The sequence below is a fragment of the Bos javanicus genome, chromosome 11, assembly GCF_032452875.1.
Source record: "Bos javanicus breed banteng chromosome 11, ARS-OSU_banteng_1.0, whole genome shotgun sequence".
Classification (NCBI taxonomy): Eukaryota; Metazoa; Chordata; class Mammalia; order Artiodactyla; family Bovidae; genus Bos; species Bos javanicus.
This window is the reverse complement of record NC_083878.1, coordinates 59752713-59772354: the sequence shown is the minus strand read 5'-3', so window position 1 is coordinate 59772354 and position 19642 is coordinate 59752713. Positions and strand designations below refer to the sequence as shown.

The 19642-nt window shown below is 34.2% G+C and overlaps 1 protein-coding gene across 5 annotated transcripts in view; it reads left to right on the top strand.

The window, feature by feature from the left end:
* Positions 1-19642, top strand: part of USP34 (ubiquitin specific peptidase 34) — a 240901-nt gene that overhangs the window by 202104 nt on the left and 19155 nt on the right. For all 5 annotated transcript variants that reach the window (XR_009739441.1, XM_061432737.1, XM_061432739.1 and 2 more), the window contains 12 exons: positions 1300-1380; positions 3273-3358; positions 3731-3899; positions 3999-4073; positions 5481-5632; positions 9204-9252; positions 9338-9442; positions 9533-9577; positions 10300-10404; positions 11855-12002; positions 16187-16821; positions 18547-18704. Coding sequence is in view for 4 of the 5 variants with exons in the window: in XM_061432737.1 (XP_061288721.1) it covers positions 1300-1380; positions 3273-3358; positions 3731-3899; positions 3999-4073; positions 5481-5632; positions 9204-9252; positions 9338-9442; positions 9533-9577; positions 10300-10404; positions 11855-12002; positions 16187-16821; positions 18547-18704 (1808 nt within the window). In the remaining variant the exon portion in view is untranslated. The remainder of the gene's footprint in view (positions 1-1299; positions 1381-3272; positions 3359-3730; positions 3900-3998; positions 4074-5480; positions 5633-9203; positions 9253-9337; positions 9443-9532; positions 9578-10299; positions 10405-11854; positions 12003-16186; positions 16822-18546; positions 18705-19642) is intronic.

Genomic DNA, 19642 nt, shown 5'->3' with positions numbered 1-19642 from the left:
CAGAATTGCCTTATAAGAGTAACATATCCCTTAGGATAATATGCACACTGGTAATAATCACTTAGCCATATTGTCATCTTACTATTGTTTATCATTTTTATGGTCTTGCAAAGTGGTATGTATCTTACTAGGAATGCAAGTCTTATAAATGTCCAGAAATGGGAGACAGCAGCATAGTGTACAATGAGATTAGTTGAAGATTTTTTTCATATAGGTTTTTAGAGAGAGTTTGAGTTTTTTTCAGTTGGTTTGTTTGAATTAGGATTCAAACAAGATCCTTTCCACATTTTGCTTTTGTCTTATAAATCTTTTTTCACCTATTAATATAGTTGACCTGTGGACAACAGGGGTTTGAACTGTTTGTCCTCTCATACGTAGATTTTTTTCAGTAGATATGTACAGTACTGTACAGTCTGTGGTTGGTTAAGTCTGAGAATGCAGAGGAATCTCAGATACAGAGGGTCAGCTATGGGACTTGAGTATTTGCAGATTTTTGTATATGCTGGGACTCCATACCAAAGAGCAGCTGTAGTTACCTTTTCTCCCCCCTCCGTACCACTTTGTCATTTGTTCTGCAGGATTTTCCACATGCTGGTTTTGACCGACAGCATCTTTTGTGTGTTCTTTGACATACTCCTCTATTCCCCTTCTTCTTCATGATTTTTAAGAAACTGGTAGATGGAGAAGCTATATTAGGTCATAAATTTGTTTTGTTTTTGTTGTTTTTAAATAAAGTTGTCACTTTAGTTTTTTCACTAAGGATTTTCTTCTGGAACTCAAGGAGTTAAAATTCTCTACAGTTGTCAGCAATTATATGTATGCATTAATGAGCAGTACAGTTCAGTAAAGGAGTTAAATATGTGATTAAGAGATATCTTGAAATTAATGGGAAATTGTCTAAGCTAAGTAAGTGTAAAATGTTTTTTGTTATCAAGAGACATAAATTGGTTTTAAACAGGAAAAGTGAATCATACTCAGATCCTATCTTATTTAATAGGAGCAAAAGATTCTACAGTGTGACATTTAAGAAGTCTAAGAGAAAAATAACATTTCACTTTGTTAAGCACTGCCAGTTGTTATCATGTGGGTTGTACACTAATATAAATGGCATCCATGGAATTCTGTATTGAGAAGACTTTGATTATGACTTTAGGCATTTTAGATTTTAGACTTTCTATCGAAGAATCTGTTTTGGTGAGAACTTAAAATAATTCAAATTTCAGTTAAAATTAAAATCCTTGTGTAATGTTTATCCCCAATTATTGGTTGAATATTAAAAATCACATGATTTTCTTACAGTGGTTTTTGGACCGCATGGCTGATGATGATTGGTGGCCAATGCAGATACTAATTAAGTGCCCTAATCAAATTGTGAGACAGGTAAGAAAAATTTTCTTTGAAAAAGTAGTAGTTTTCAAGTTGATTACTCTGAATTTGCCCATGAATATACTTTAACCCATTTAATTCATTTAATTCAATGAAAGCATTGAAAAGATTGACCTCTTACCACAAAAGTCACTTTGCTTTTATTTTCACCAGCCTCTTGGCAAATCAGCTATCATTCCATTCAAGTGATTAAAATACTTCACATTTCCTGGTTATGGGAAGATAGCTATAACTGCCTGTTTTCTCAGTTATGCGTATTGTACTCTGGAGATCACAGGATCGATGTGTGATATGTGAATTGTACTGATACTTTTTCAGTTCCTTAGATGCTCTAACCATGGTAGGGTACGGTAATAGCCTTGAAGTTAAATGAATAGTATATAACTTATTTCTGTGACAGATTCTGAACTATCACATGAATCAATTTATTTTTCTTAAACCAATGGAAAAATTAACAAGAAAGAAAAAACACATATATCCACTTATGATACAAAACCAAAAATTTAATCTGAAAGATGCTACTTTAAGTTATTCTTGATATATAATTCTTATAAAACTTTTTGATGTGTAAAATTTAGTGGTTTTTAGTCCTGTTCCCAAACATGCAACTATTATCTGTCTGTAATTTTATAATACCCTGAAAAGAAATCCCATACATATGAGCAGTCACTTCCATTTTATCCTGTTCCTTCTCTTCAGCCCCTGGCCACCATTCATCTACTTTCTATCTCTATGGATTTGCCTATTTTCACCATTTCACTTGAAGAAAATCACACAGTATGTGTTTTTTTGTGACTGGCATGTTGTGGCTTATATCCGTAATTTATTTCTTCTTACTGCATAATAATATTCCATATATGAGATTTTGTTTCTCTGTTCAGCAGTTGATGAACATTTGTGATGTTTCCACTTCTTTGCTAGTTTGAATAACACTGCTGTGAACATTCGTGTATAGATATTTGTGTGGACATATGTTTTCAGTTTTTTTGGATATATACATAGAAGTGAATTGCTGGGTTGTATGGTCACTATGTTTGACATTTTTAGAAATTGTCAGATTTTTTATCATGATGTCTGCACCTGTTTACATTCCCAGCAGCAATCTATGAAGGTTCCAGTTTTGCTACATCTTCTTCAGCATTTGTTATCATCTTGATTTTAGCCATCCTAATGGGTGTGAAGTAGTATATCATGGTTTGGTTTGTATTTCCTTTGGAAATAATGATATTGAACATCTTTTCATATGCTTATTGGCTATTTGTATATCTTATTTAGCGAATTCTTAGACTTTTTTTTAGCTGCACTGGCTGTTTGTTGCGGCACACGGGGCTTCTCTAGTTGTGGCGTGCCGGCTCAGTATCCCGGCAGCATATGGAGTCTTAGTTCCCCAACAAGGGATCGAACCTGTGTCCCCTGCATTGGAAGGTTTATTCTTACTACTGGACCACCAAGGAAGTCTCACCTGAGACATTTGTAATTCATATTTTTTTTGATAAACTTAAATTGTTTTCTCTTGGTCATTGAGGTTCTGATAAGCAGATACCCTTCCCCACTCCACTTTTATGAAAGAAATGGATGCCAGGTTTCTTCTGTATCTCCACTAGTGAAGAAGGTTTCATGAAGCTTTGTAGTTAGCAATCTCTACTACCAATACCTATAGTTTATTGTTGCTTTTTCCCTTATAAAACTGAATATTGCTTTTCAAGCTAACTCTACCTTTTGTCCTCAGTCTGTAGTGGAGACTCCAGGAAAGCTTTAGAATGTCAAAAGATAATCTGTGAGAAAAATATAAATGAGCAACAGAATTTTTGATCATGTTCATTTTTCAGTATCTTTGTTACCTGACATGACTTGTCTCTTACGTTGTCATATCTTTTCACTTTTAGATGTTTCAGCGTTTGTGTATCCATGTAATTCAGAGACTTAGACCTGTGCACGCTCATCTCTATCTACAACCAGGGATGGAAGATGGGTAAGAAGTATACCTTTTGAACTGAACATTTTAAGCTTTTTGATTACCTGCTTACAAAGTATTTTTAAATATCCACACTGAAATATTTAGGTTCTCCTGTTTTAAAAAGTCTATAATAATATAAATCAAGGAGGAAAATTTTTGTTTTATTTTTGTTTAATTGCATTTTCGAAATCCTCTACAGGGAACTTTGACTTGTCTTTTTGTTTTGATTTCAGTGAGAGAGAACTAGAATCCAACTGTTTGTATTGCTATCATTGGTGGTATTCATAATTATAAAGATGATAAATTCAGATTTTAATATTTCTCCCCCCAGAGTATCTATCCCCAGACTTCATAGTTTCTCTAAGATACATAAAATTATGTTTTCAGGTCTGATGATATGGATGCTTCAGTAGAAGATATAGGTGGTCGTTCGTGTGTCACTCGATTTGTGAGAACTCTGTTATTAATTATGGAACACGGTGTAAAGCCTCACAGTAAACATCTTACAGAATATTTTGCTTTCCTTTATGAATTTGCCAAAATGGGTGAAGAAGAGGTGAGACTGTATCTTGTTTATTTTTGGTATTATATACTTATTTTTGGTATTTAAAACATAATTGTGTTTATATTTTTAAATCAATATTTTTGTTTTTAGAGCCAGTTTTTGCTTTCATTGCAAGCCATATCTACAATGGTACATTTTTACATGGGAACCAAAGGGCCTGAAAATGTAAGTACAGTTCTGCCTCATATCAGGGATATTTAGAGGCCATGGTTTCAAGTTGCACCATGGAAAGATAATAGATTTCCTTTTAAGTCCTGTCTAGCCCTGATATTAGGAGAAGGCAATAGCAGCCCACTCCAGTATTCTTGCCTGGAAAATCCCATGGATGGAGAAGCCTGGTAGGCTGCAGTCTGTGGGGTCACTAAGAGTCGGACACGACTGAGCGACTTCACTTTCACTGTTCACTTTCATGCATTGGAGAAGGAAATGGCAACCCACTCCAGTATTCATTCTTGCCTGGAAAATCCCTGGGAGAGAGGAGCCTAGTGGGCTGCCATTTATGGGGTCACACAGAGTCGGACACGACTGAAGTGACTTAGCAGGAGCAGCAGCAGCAGCCCTGATATTAAATGATTTTAGGAGTCTGTTTGGTTGATATTTTTAATGGATCTAGTGAGAGAAGAAACAATCAAGTAATACATTTCACTGGTATGGCCCAGGATCAAAACCAATAAATGTAGCAAAATGACCACCACCTGCTTTAGTTTCCTGTCAGCATATTGTGTTTTGGTGAACGTTTTTTCTGACCGTATTTTTAAAGCCCTTTGCTGTATTAAATTTGTATGTCTTCCAAAAATTCAGGTAGCTAGTCTGTTTATAATATTGAAAGTATTTTATCAATTGTATATTGTTTGTAATGACCATATTGGACTGAATGCTCTGTATGTTCTATCTTATTAAATTCTTGTTGCAACCCTAAGAGGTAAGTACTATTGTTATCTCCATTTTATAGATGGGCAACTTGAGGCATAAAGAAGTTAACTTATTTTAGATAACAGTGAGTTAGCATTTGATCCTTGATTAGACTCTTGAACAAAACTATTAGCCACTATGTGGTCATAGTTCTCCAGATATATACTGTTATTATCTAATTCCAGCCTAGGTGGTTACTTGTTCAGTATTGCATTTCAAACTTCTGATGAATATCTCTTTGACATACCTACTGTTTGGATTTTCTGAAAATTGCAAATATAGATTCCTTTATTTGTGTGACTGACATTTTTATTAAATACTTTTTTTTTCCAATTCATATGAACTTTGATCCTGATTTATCTTTCAAAGAACTTACCTATAAGAAAAAGTTATTATTAAAGAATTTATCTCTTTAGGTAAGGTAAATACTCACAGTATTGGGAATTATTGTTCTTTACAGCTCTGCCTGTTAAATCTAAAATTGTCCTGAGTGTCATTTAGATTTTTAAAGTTAGAGTTAGGCCTTTGAATGTTATTTTTCATGATGCATGTTCCTGCCACTGTCTACCCTGCATTGTTGTATAAAATAATCAAGCTATTTGCTGTCAACCTAATGTTAAAAAACGAATATATTAAAAATGAATTGTGTTTATGTTCTAGCCTCAAGTTGAAGTGTTGTCAGAGGAAGAAGGAGAAGAGGAGGAGGAGGAGGAAGATATACTGTCTCTGGCAGAAGAGAAATACAGGCCAGCTGCCCTTGAAAAAATGATAGCTTTAGTTGCTCTTTTGGTTGAACAGTCTCGCTCAGAAAGGTGAAATGTTTCAACATTCAAAATGCTTAAAGCATGTTTGGTTTTATTCTTTTTACATAATTGTTTTATCATTCTTAATTCAGTGGCTTTGTTACTTAATTCTTTTTAAATAATAACATGATTCATCAACTCTTGTAGCATAAGTATTTCAGTCCTTTGTACCAAACTTTTACTTTGCCTCTGAGTCATGTTAGAAATATACATTGAAGAAATATACAGTAAAATATCTAGCAAAATTATATGTGCATTCATCTTTTAACCTAGCAACCCCACTTCTGGGATTCTGTTCCCAAAATACAGAAAGATGTATATTTATTGAAGCAATGTTTATAAACAGCAAAAGACTGAAAATGTCCACAAAGATGGGACTAGTTGAAGAAACAGCATTCCCTCTATAAGAGTACTCCATTGCAGAAAAAAGAAGAATATGGAATCTGTATATTACCATGAAGAGATCTTCAGGATAGATATTACTAAGGTGAAAAAAATGAAGGTGGACAAAAGTATCTATAGAATACTATTTTCTTTTTTTTTTGGGGCCGCATGGTTTGGCTTGCAGGATCCCCGAGTCCTAACCATTGGACTGCCAAAAAATCCCCTACAGTATGATACTTTTTAAGACAGGGGAGGCTGAGAGAGACAAAATGAGTGAAAGTGTGTGTGTGTGCGTGCGCACGCGCGTGCGTGCACGTTCGTTTCTGTGTGCGCGTGTGCATTTGTTTGTGCGTGTGTGCATGCACAACCAAGCCTCATTATACATGGATCTCCAATTTGCAAATTTGCCTACTTAACTAAAATTTATTTGTAATCCTCAAATCAATACTTGTGAAGCTTTTATATTCATTTGTGGATTACAGAATGTACCAAAAATTTGGAGTTGATGTGACAACACACTTCCCCAGCTGAGGTCAGATGTCGTGACACTATGCCTTCTTGTTTCAGTTCTCATATTGTAAACAAACTTTTTTGCAGTATGTGCCACATTTTTCACATTTATGCTCTTTATTTGGTCATTGGCTGTTTAAAAATGGTCCCAAACATAGTGCCAAGTGCTATCTAGTTTGTTCCAAAGTTCAAGAATGTGCTAATGGTCAACATTAAATCAGGTGTCTTGAAACAGAAGCACACATATGACACAAGGTAACATATTGATTTATCAATGAAAATGTTATGACCCTGAGGTTCACAGGAACAAACTGTGTGTTTTCCCTATAAGCAGTGATTTGGTGTTCACTAATTCAGTGTTTGCATCTCCGTATAGAACATAAGTACTGCAAATGACAAGAATTGAGGTTTTTTTTTGTTGTTTTTTTTTTAATTGAAGACTAAGTTTTTAAAAATACACTTTAAAAACAAGTTTCCAGTGGTTGTGGGGAGGAGAAAACAGACTGGAGGGGACAGGAATGGAAGTTTGACTTCTTTGAATGTAGTACATTGTTTTGTTTTTTAGATTTATTTTTGGAATCATGTGAATGTTTTATATGATTACAAACTTAATAAAATGCAGTCCCTAAAAATCAAAAGCAGACTGAAATAAATGAAACTAACTGTATATTGAGTTGGTGACATAAACATTGGAGAAGAATTAATTAAAGTGACTTTAGAACACATTGATTTAACTGTAATTTTTAGTGGTATGTACCTGAAAGACAAAGAAAAATTGTAAAATTATCTTAAAAGTGTTTTGCTAATTATATTGTTAGTATTAATATAACTAGAATTATTGTTCTGAAACTATGTTATCGAATAAAGTAAATAGATAATTGTTAACATCATTAGAAACCAAGATTTTCAGAAAAAGAAAAGAGGAGAAATATCAATATAAAATTGTAGAATGTTTATTTGACTTCTTCAACACTAAATTTGAATTTGGCAGTATCAGTACAGTTCATGGTATATTTTGTCTTAAGCAAACAAAAAATGTATTATGTATCTCCCATTTTCTGAAAATGGCTAGAAACTCTGTCCAACCCAAAATCAATGAGTGCCACTGGCATCTAGATATTATTTACCACTGAAAAAAATGAAGGTCCCTTAGGAAAATGGCCAGTTCCAGGTTTTGGGCAAGAAATGAATGGGAAGCCTTGAACATTTTGTCATTTTGAAAAGCAGGGAGGCTATCAAAGACTGCTGGGGTCATGTTAAAACGTCTCAAGAGTCAACTTGAGGTATCTTTGGTCACAGACTGGACAACTTGAACATCAATAATAACAAGAAGTAACTGCAAGTGGACTAAAACATGTCATGGATGTTTACATCCATGAGTTCATAATGATACCTAAAAACAAAATTTTAAAAATCATTGGCAACCTTCGGAGTATATTAAGAAACCAAATGATAATTTTGAAAGCATATTAATAAAGGAACAGTATCAAGTGTTTATCTTACCTGCAAGAATTATACTTCATGGCAACCAGATTGTAAATCAGACATGCTCGTCGTCATAGAGGTATTTGAGCTAATAAATGAGCAAGTAGTGCTGGAATTGGGATACTAGTATTTTGTATCCCAAATGAAATAATGGATCTAGAAATTGATCATTGTGGGCTGAAAACATTAGAAAAAGAGGGACAACTTTTCATTGTGCCTTGTGATGAAAGTTCATACCACCGCTTACAAGGTATTCTTAATTAAAAAGTCAAAACTAGATCTGATCAAGTTTCTGGGTTTAACTACCAGTTTACAGGAAATATGGGGACAGAGGAATATGTTAAAACAACACAGTGAGGATATAATCAGCAAGATGGAAATGTGGGAAATTCTACACGACAAACCACCTACTCTTCAGCAGATTAAATTGCAAGATAAAAACAAAATCGGAGGGGAAACCAGTTGTCTAAAAGAGATTTAAAAGACATTTCAACCAATGGCAACAGAGGACTTTATTTGGATCCTGATTCAAACAGATTATAACTTTTTTTTTTTTTAAGAAACTTGAGGAAATTGTACATTGACTGGATCTTGTATGATAATAAGGAATTTTAATTTAGGTGTGAATAATGGTAGTGTTACATTTCTGAAGTTTATGTTTGAGATATATATTGATTTATGGGCTCAGTGATACAATATCTGAGTTGTTTCAGAATAGTTCAAATTGATTAAGTACTAGGTACGAATGAAACAACACTGACCATGAGTTGGTAATTTGACTGTTGGGATGCTTACACTATTTTTGCATGTGTTTGAAATTTTATTTACTAAGTTGAAGAAATATGCAGTAATTTTAAACTTGAAAGTGAAATTCTTTATTTCTTCAAAGTTTGCTTTGTTTTAAAGGTCCTCGTGTCAGAAAAGCTCTCTAAATTAAATCCATCTTAGTGCATGAACATATTGAGTTAATTAAATGGAAATAAAGTAGATTTGGACTTCTATATATAAATCTTGGAATTTTAAAAAATTGTCCAAAAGGTGTCTAATGAACAAGTCTAACAGAAAGTTTAAAAATCATTTTATGATGGTGTCTTGGTATACTTGTAACTGAATCAACAATGTTGTTATGTATCATGACTCAAATGGCTCTAAATTAGTATAGAGGAAAGAAAAACTTATTTCCACTAATGTTTTCTTTCAGGCATTTGACACTGTCACAGACTGACATGGCGGCATTAACAGGAGGAAAGGTAATACCTTCTTAATATTTAGACCACTTGATAATCCCAAAAATAACAAAACAATTCTTAAATGAACAACTTTTGCTTTTGACAGGGATTTCCCTTCTTGTTTCAACATATTCGTGATGGCATCAATATAAGACAAACTTGTAATCTGATTTTCAGCCTTTGTCGATACAATAATCGACTTGCAGAACATGTAAGTACTGAGAAACAGTCAAAAGTTTTTTGGTAATTTTTGGAAGAATATTCTGAAATTCTCCTCCCCCCACTTTTTTTTTTGTTTTAGATTGTATCTATGCTTTTCACATCAATAGCAAAATTGACTCCTGAGGTATGTAGACATTTGTTAATTCATGTTTTTCAAATTACTGTGAGCACTGACCATGCTTTCAGATGAACCTTTCTAACTGTTCTTGAGGAAAAGTTTGTCAAGGCTTCCCCCATAATATAGTAACCTATTTTAAAACTTGAATAAATTGAATTACCTCTTCATGTCTTATCACAAATGTCATTTTCCCAGTTAAATTAACATATAATTTGAACATATCAGTGTGTCACCTAGGTACTAAGCTTTAAAGTTGTTTGGTTTGAAGCATATGTCATATTGTACCTTGGAAGAAAGTGAACTAACTAAAATTCTGCTTAGGTGGATAAATATGTATCTTTTTAAAAATGAAAATGTTATAGCTATTTTGAGAATACATTTCAAATATTAATATGAATTCTACCTCAGCAAGCAAAAGTTGCTACAGGAAACTTTTAATCTAAACTTTTCTATAAACATGGCTGTCTCATTAACTAGAGTTTTTTTTCCCCCTAAATTGACATCCAGAAAACTATATTTTCTGTTACATGTGGCTGCTGCACAATTGACCCTGTATCCTGAGCTCATCCTGCTGATTTATGATAGTTCAGGTTCATATGTATGAGTACTAATCTCTCTAACCTAATACAGCAGATTTAAATGTGATCTGTAGAAGAGTTATATTTGTTTTCTAGCAAAAGTAAGTGATTCACCAGCTCTAAATACGCAGTCATGTATGTGTCTTATAGGCAGCCAATCCTTTCTTTAAATTGTTGACTATGCTAATGGAGTTTGCCGGTGGACCTCCAGGAATGCCTCCCTTTGCATCTTACATTCTGCAGAGGATATGGGAGGTAAGTCTTGTAGATGTTCTAGTATTTATTTTTCTAATACAATCGCTGCCATTTTAAGTACTAGTTTCTTCTTGCTTGGGTAACTCAAAATGGTTTTAGTAAGTCACAGGTCAAGAGAAGAAAAGATGGCTTTTAGTCAGAAGATCTAAAGGAAGAAGAGTTTCTGGCTAGTTAGTGTCTCAGATGTTTAAAGACTTTCTTGTAGAATCATAAACAACCTTTAGTCCATATGAGGTTCTCATTCCCATTCCCCTGCTCTCAAAGATTCCATGAAGTGGTAGAAGCCCTAGAAATAAAAACTAGCTGCTTTCAGTAGTTGATAGAAAATACAGAGAAAGCACCAAACACTACCTTTCTTCTAGAATTACTGCTGAGGTTACAGAATTTCTTACTGAGTGTTGGAAATGCCCTCTCGCTGGTCTAGGGGCTTGGTGGACTTTTTCTCTTGATAGGCCAGATAGTAAATATTTTAGGTTTTGTGGGCCATATGGTCTCTGTCAACCACTCAACTGCTGTTTTACCATAAAATCAGCCATAGACAAAATATAAATGAGTGGGCATGGCTATGTTCCAATACAAACTCAAAAACAAGCAAACCACAGAATTTGTCCTGCAATCCATAATTTTCCAACCTCTAGATTTCCATGAAGAAAATCTTTCCAGCAGTATACTGAGCTAGTTTTCATTCTCAATTATAGTAGCAGATTGGTCAAACAATAAGAAAAGTAAAGATGGAAACTTCAAGGAATTAAAGCACTTTAATGTATACTTTAAAAAATTTTAATTTTGTTTATTTGTTTTTATCTATGCTGGGTTCTTGTTGCTGCACAGGCTTTTCTCTAGTTGTGGCAAGCAGGGGCTACTCTCTAGTTGTGATGTGAGGGCTTCTCACTGCGGTGGCTTCTCTTGTTGCTGAGCATAGACTCTAGAACATCTGGACTTCGGTAGTTGCAGCATGTGAGCTCAGCAGTTGCAGCTCCCAGGCTCTAGAGCACAAAGTGTCAGTAGTTGTGCTGCAAAGGCTTAATTGCTCTGTGGCATGTGTGATCTTCCTGGACCAGGGATTGAACCTGTGTCATCTGCACTATCCGGCGGATTCCCGTCCACTGTACCACCAAGAAAGCCCTGAAAACAGTTTTAAATAAGTTTGTAAACTTAAGACCTAAAAGTCATTGGGTTTCTCTTATTGGTCCTTTGCTAGAATCCTTGGTTAATATAATTTGATTTTGTAAACTATTGAGAAAAACTTTTTGAACATATTCCTGTTAATAAAAATAAATTGCTTTAAAAATGGGAGAAAAAAACATGGGTGTGAAACTTCTTTCAGGTTCTAGTTTTCAGGAAACTGTTTTAGCTTTCAAGTGTCTAATGTATATACCAAAAGTCAGTTTGAAAGAGTAACTGCTCACGCACTTAGACTTACATTCTGTTCTTGTCATTTTACTTGTAGGTGATTGAATACAATCCTTCTCAGTGTCTAGATTGGTTGGCAGTGCAGACACCCCGAAACAAACTGGCACACAGCTGGGTTCTACAGAATATGGAAAACTGGGTTGAGCGGTTTCTTTTGGCTCACAATTATCCTAGAGTCAGGACTTGTAAGTCAAATATTCAGAATTTAACAAACCGTTTGTTGTTCCAAGTTTTGTTTTTAAGGTGATTATAGTATGCTCATTGTATATAATGCAAAAAGACTCTTAGAGATACTCTTGTTTATTTTTGAAATACTGTTTTAAAGGCCAAAGTTTTATTAGTATTTGAAAACCTATGACAGTATTTTACAAATATCTGTAATTTTTTTTTTTTTTCAAGTATAGGAAACTGTCTTTCTTGGGTGACATCACCACCACCATCATTTTTGTTTCCTTTTTTGGTAGAGTCACAAAAGCATGATCAGCATTAGTGAAGAGATCTTGTCTTAAAAATAACTTGAGAAGGCTAAGGGTAAAAGTAGCAATAAAAACAGTACAGGCTGAGAGAAAATATTCTCTAAAGTTATGGGAGTTAAATGATGACTATCTTTATTGTATCCAGGCCAGAAGGGAATAAGCAAAGATCTTGGAAGACAGATGGACAAATAGCAAAAATAGATATTTCACAGAATAGGAAACTGCTCATAAATACACACAGTGTTTTCTTTTGATAGTATTAAATAAAAATCAAAGTGGTTCATTCTTAAAAATTCTTTAATCATTCAATTTAGTCATTAAAATTGTATTTCCTAGTTTTCTATTGAGAGCGCAAACAATGAGTGACACTCTGAAAGCAGCAAGCACATCGAATACCCAGATCCATGTTTTTGAATAACATTTCTAGTAAAATGAATCACAGTTCCTGGGAGAAATGGCTGATTATAGGCCTGGGGCAGGGAATAAACAAGATGAGCCTGGAGCATCTTGTAGAACCAGAAAGTAATGAAATGCTCCAGAAACAATGATAAGGATATGTTGAAGGGACATAGAACCAACCTGATGATCTCCCAGTCTCCAAACCTGGAACACATTGGGTCGAAAAACAGTTAACATAGCACTGAATCATAATCCAAAGTATAAATGTCCATGAGTCCATGCTAATACAAATGAATGATTGAATAAACAAATAAATGAGGAGGCGCATCCCCCATACACAAGAATTCCAAATCATTTTTGTATATCTTTCCCCTCCAAAGGTGGAGTGTAATTTCATACCCTTTGAGTATCAGCTTTAGTGTCTTGCTTTCAAAGAACAGAGTATTACGGATAGAGAAAATAACTTTTAAAGTGAAAAAACTTGACAAACATTAACTCTGGCAGGTAATTAATGTTAAAAGTATCACTAATAAGTCATACTGATAGCATGTGCCCTTGGTATAATGTGATACAAGGGGCACTTCATTATGTGGTCTTCCTCCCCAAATCCTATAACCTTAGTCTACTCTACATCACATAAACTCATTTGAGGGACATTCTACAAAAATACTGGACCACTACTCAAAACTACTATGGTCTTCAAAAGAAAGTCCGACAAAGTGTCACAGTCAAGAGGAGGTTAAAGAGACATGACATCTGAATCTGGTGTATCCTAAATGAGATCCTAGAAGCAGAAGAACATTACGACAAAACTATTAAAATCTAAAGTGTGGAACTGAGTTAAAAGTAATGTGTCAGTGTTGGTACACTACAAGTGTACTGTAGTAATAATGTCACAGTAGAAGTGGGAGAACATGTGTCAGTCATGGGTACACATGGATTGGCAGTGGTGCTCTGCTCGTAGGCTTTTCTTCTTATCAGTTTAGGCAACACCACAGTAATGGGATATTTGTAAGAGCGGACACATATGCTGGTTGGTATTTATGTCCTGACTCCAGACCATAAGACAATTAAAAACCTATGTTGAACCACCTTTCCTCCTTCCGCCCCCCCCCCCCCAAAAAAAAAAGAGAAGGAAAGCTTTTTAGCTAGTACACCTAACATACATAATGGTGCTGAAGAAAGCATCTCATACATTGAAGTGACTTTGTAAGTTAATATTATCCTTATAAAATGCAGTTTAGCAGTATGTACCAAGATCCTTAAATTTTTTTTTTTCCCTTTTTCAACTCCGTAATACCATTTCAGGGATTCTAGTATAAGTAAGTCATCCAATATATGAATGTCCAATAGCATTAGTTATAATTGTGAAAAATTAAAACTAGATGTTTAGATAGGAAATAGTTATGCATCATTTAAAAATTAAAATAATGAAGACTGTAGAAATATGAAAGCATGCTTTTGAATGTTTGAACATAGGAGCCAAATATTTAAATAGAGTAATATAACTCAGTAAGAATTAGGGTAACGTGTAGAAGAAAAGCTACAGAGAAATACTTTTAAATCCTGCAAAATTGTAAAGAATAACTGTTTAAAATGTTTAGAGAAAAGAAAAATGGTGACATGATAGATGGCCTAGAATAGTTGAGTTACCTTGTAGAAATGGAAGTTTTATTCTAAGTTCTCTAGAACTGGGAATTCTTAAATTATATTCTAGCAAGGCAGTTTTTAGAAAGATGGTCTTTTCTTTCACATTGACCTTCATGTTTGTTCTCAAAGATAGATATAATTTAAAAGTTGTGTTCTTCTCCCTAGCAGAACTTACCTTTTTGTTTAAAAGCACGGAACTTTTATAGAACTAAGTAGATGGTTAAGTATCTGATAAAGCAAAACAAAATGTTAATTATAGACTTTATGTGGTGGGTCCATGGGCCATTATTTGGTAGAGTGTTTTCAACCTTTCAGGGTATTTGGGATTTTTTTCACAATAAAATATTGGGTTAAAAGTATTTAACTTAAACTGAATAATTTCTTTAATCAAAAATTTTTTTCTCAATTGCAGTTTTATACAAAATTATTCAAGATGACACCTACATGCCAAGTTTTTATATTTGAAACACATACCAAATTGAGCCTAACTGAAACAGACTAACCAGAGCAGTGTATAGTTAGTTGATAAATATATAGAAAATGGAGTGTTGCGCAAAAGTAAAGTCTAATTTGAAGTAAATCTGTAAAAGAGTTTACAGTTAATTTAGAAACCCTAACATCATTTGCTTTGGCAGTACAAATGAAGTTATCAAATTATAGGTAGAATAGTGGGAGACAGAATTAGTAGGTGTATTGCAAAGGGCTGTGCTAAGCCATTAGATGCCTTGAGAAGGCTCTGTATTGAATATTGGTAACAAGATTAACTCATGAGTCTGACAATCAGTGTTTGAATTCCATTTCTGCCATAACTGTGTAAAATGGGGTTGTCTTAATATTTTAAGTCTGAGTAAAAGTGGAGATAATAAAAGTAATACCAAGTACATAAAGCTGTGTTGTTAAATTTAAGAATTTGATAAATTTTAGCAGTTCTTGTTTTTGTTACCATTATCATTGTCATCATCATCATCGTTTCTCAAGGTCAAAATCTGGGTCCCCCTCTTTTTATCTGTGTGATCTTGATCTTTGCTTCTCCAAGATTCAAATTTTCCAATGTATCATCACTTACGTCGAGAATGATTGTGCAGATTAAATGAGATAATATTTGTAAAGTGCCTAGCTCATACTAACTCCTTTTACAGATGGACTCAACTAATGAGTCATCCTCTCAGAATTATACCATAGGCTTAACAACATTTTTCAGATATATGTTGAAGGTAGGGATTCTTTCTTTGCACGCAGGGTTAGCCTAGAAGACTTCTAAAGATTTTCCGAAGTTGGTGTTCTCTAATTGGCATATGTATATATAATTTATACTACAAAATTCTTTTAGATAAATCTCATTCTATTTTTATAATGTAAGTTTACCATTATCTACAAAATAATATTATTTTGTAATAATTGATAAGGAGGAAGAAAACTAAGGCCTTAAATTAAATATTTGACCCTGTCAGACAGCGTAGGTCTTCTGGCCCCAAATGCTGTGTTCTTCCTGTTAAACCATGTTACTCCCTGAGAAGAAATAAAATGATAAAAACAAATGGGAAAATTCTGTATCTTGGGAAAGCTGAACAGAAGAGGTTTAAAACTTTCTAGTAGTTACTGCAATTGTTGTCACCACTTAAAAATAATAGTGACAGAATGGAAGGCGTCTGTTTTTGTCATTCCTTGGGATCTTTCTCTGGTACGAGTGGTAGAGCAGAAAGATATTAAAAGAGATGTTCATGTCTCTTTAATTTTTATTCATTTTGATTTTTACAGGGAAGAGTGGCTTTGTGTTTAATGACTGCTCTTCAGTCTATTTCATATCTTATAAACATCTGACAGTTTTGTTTTACATTTTATAGCTGCAGCTTATCTTCTGGTGTCCCTTATACCAAGCAATTCATTCCGCCAGATGTTCCGGTCAACAAGGTCTTTGCACATCCCAACCCGTGACCTTCCACTCAGTCCAGACACAACAGTAGTCCTACATCAGGTCTACAACGTGCTCCTTGGTTTGCTCTCAAGAGCCAAACTTTATGTTGATGCTGCTGTTCATGGCACTACAAAGCTAGTGCCCTATTTTAGCTTTATGACTTACTGTTTAATTTCCAAAACTGAGAAGCTGATGTTTTCCACATATTTCATGGATTTGTGGAACCTTTTCCAGCCTAAACTTTCTGAGCCAGCAATAGCTACAAATCACAATAAACAGGCTTTGCTTTCGTTTTGGTACAATGTGTGTGCTGACTGTCCAGAGAATATCCGCCTTATTGTTCAGAACCCAGTGGTAACCAAGAACATTGCCTTCAATTACATCCTTGCTGACCATGATGATCAGGATGTGGTGCTTTTTAACCGTGGGATGCTGCCTGCCTACTATGGCATTCTGAGGCTCTGCTGTGAGCAGTCTCCTGCATTTACACGACAACTGGCTTCTCACCAGAACATTCAGTGGGCCTTTAAGAATCTTACACCACATGCCAGCCAATACCCTGGAGTGAGTAAAATGATAACTCTTGTATCTGTATTCTCAAATTAATTGGAAATGCCTGTTTTTCCCCTTGTGGGGTGTAGTGACAAAATATGGGAGTATAGTCTAATTAACTGTTCTTATAGGTGTATTTGTTTTCTTGACTATATTTGTAAAATGTTATAAAATTGATAAGTGGGGGAAAAACTGATAAGTGTGTAGATAATTTTTTTAGTTTGATTATTGAAATTTTATCTCTAATGGAACTTATCTATGTTAATTTGTGGTTTTGTTAATGAGTTTTTCATATATACCTAATCAGAAAATTCAGCTTTGTGGTATAGTTTTAAGGAAGTGAGTATTCACTATTTAGATATTTATTATCAAGATGTACATGCTTTGCTAAACTGTGAGCTAGACAATATTTTCTTAGCTGAGAATGTTCCCTAGGGTTTTTTGTTTTTTGGTTTCTTTGTTCATGTTTGCTTGCTGGGTTGCTCAGTTGTGTCTGGCTCTTTGCAACCTCATGGATAATTGTCCAGGCAAGAATACTAGAGTGGATTGCCATTCCCTTCTCCAGGGGATCTTCCCGATCCAGGGATCAAACCCAGGTCTCCTGCATTGCAGGCAGATTCGTTATCATCTGAGCCACCAGGGAATCCTTTTCACTTGTTCACACTACATTCAAGTGAATGAAATGGTTAAGAGGTGGGCCTGTCAGAATACAAATATATACCATCTAAGTCTGATTCGTTTTTCTTTGCAGACTATAGGTTTTATATTAAAGTTTCCTCTCTTCATGTTAGGCTGTCATTCTTGGATATTTCTTTCCATCATTGCTTCTTACTCTTTGTTGTAAACTCAAATTTACACCAAGAGGGTATAAATCTGGGAAGGAGGTTGGAAGCAGAGTGCAGAACCCTTTTTCAAGCGGTTGTCAACCCAAAGACCATAAACTGCTAATAGGAGAAATACTTTGCTAAATGGGAGGTGATGGGAGTGTAGAAGGAAGGAACTTTTTCAAGACATTCAAGATTTACTTAAAAGCTCAATCACATGACTGTAGTAAATGGTATTTTAAATATTAGTATCCTTGAATTGGGTGCTGTACTTTTTTCCTGTTGAAGGAATAAAGGAACTTAACTGTCCTTTAGACATAATATAGTGAATTGTTTTTCTTACCCAGAAAGAATAATCTAATTTTTTGTCAAGAAAGTTAGAATGCCTATAATAAAGAAAGTGAGTATAATAAGTACCAAAAGTGGTTCATCATCAGGTGGCTTGAACTGGATCATCTGTCAGTCTGGAAAGATCACTCTAAATATTGCCACAAAGAGTTTCTAAAAAACGGTATTCAGGTGTAATTGAGGTGTGTGAAATCTTTGTGACAAAGTAATAATTTCTCATTTAAAAGAGACAAAAGATTGGCATTGCGTCTCTGGAACATATATTTGACATTACAAAACTAGTAATTTAAATAGTTTTAGGACTATAGTTGAACTGTATTTACTTATAGGTTTTAATCTTGAAATTCTATTTTAAGGTAATTTTCTTCTAGTAAGTAATATATTAAAATTTTAAAATAGAATCCATTGCTGATTTTTTAATTGTTTATGAATGCCACTGCAATTTAAGTTAATTTGTATAATTTTAAGAGCTAGCTAAATGAGCACAACACTTACAAATGAGAAACAGATACTATAAAATGGTATAGGGCTAAAAGGTCATCACTATGCTTTTTACCCTTTTCAGGCAGTAGAAGAACTATTTAACCTGATGCAACTGTTCATAGCTCAGAGGCCAGATATGAGAGAAGAAGAATTAGAAGATATTAAACAGTTTAAGAAAACAACCATAAGTTGTTACTTACGTTGCTTAGATGGCCGGTCCTGCTGGACTACTTTAATAAGGTAAAAAAAATTTTTTTGATGTTTTTGTTTTGTTTTTCCAAGTAAGGGAACATCATTTTGACACTTAAAGAGGAATAATTTAAATTGTTTATATAAGAGAAAGTTTACCAGTTCTTTAAGGTTATTGGGAAAGCATTTAAACCTTTTGACACTTAGGCAGACTTTGTATTTTGAGAGCTAGCTAGCTGCTTTTGAATAGTTTTTATTTTGATTTGGATTGTCTCTGTGTGTTTTATCAGAATCATTAGGGTTGGAAGGAACCTTAATGTATGATCTTCCACCTAAAGCTTGAATCCTTCTCTCTTGGCAGTTCATCCTAACTTACGCTTGGACAGTTCAATTCTAGAGGCCTCTAGATAGCTTACTCCATCTCTGAATAAGTTTCACTGTTAAGATACTTTTCTTTATTTAGCCCAGATCTATCTTTTTTAACTATAGGAATTAGCCAAAATAACAAAATATCATCTTTACAGTTAATTGTTCAGAGCTCAGAAATTACTGAATAGCTATAAAGGAACTGCTACAAATTACACTTAATTCCCTTTAACTGTAGAAATAAAGTCTAGATTAACTTCTTTTCTGTGTATTGCATCTGAGACTTGGGACTGATGTCTTTTATTAGACACACATTTTTTTGGCAGTACTCTTTTGAACACTGTGGAATCTTAAGGTAATCAACCCACAATAGATAAGGTTATCTTCTTCAGAAAACCTTAAAATTTGAATCTTTGTTAGTACGTAAGATCAAATTAACTGCACTTGCCAAGACTCTTTGAAGAAACTTTCAAAATTTTAGCATTAATTTGGAAACATTGTTTTCCCAAGATTTGCTACTTAAAAGCTTATTTTCAAAAGAAAATTTGGAGTTTTCCTGATAACTGTTTTTAAAAAGGAAAGAAAAACATCTCACTAAAATAGAATTTCCGACTGTACTGTAT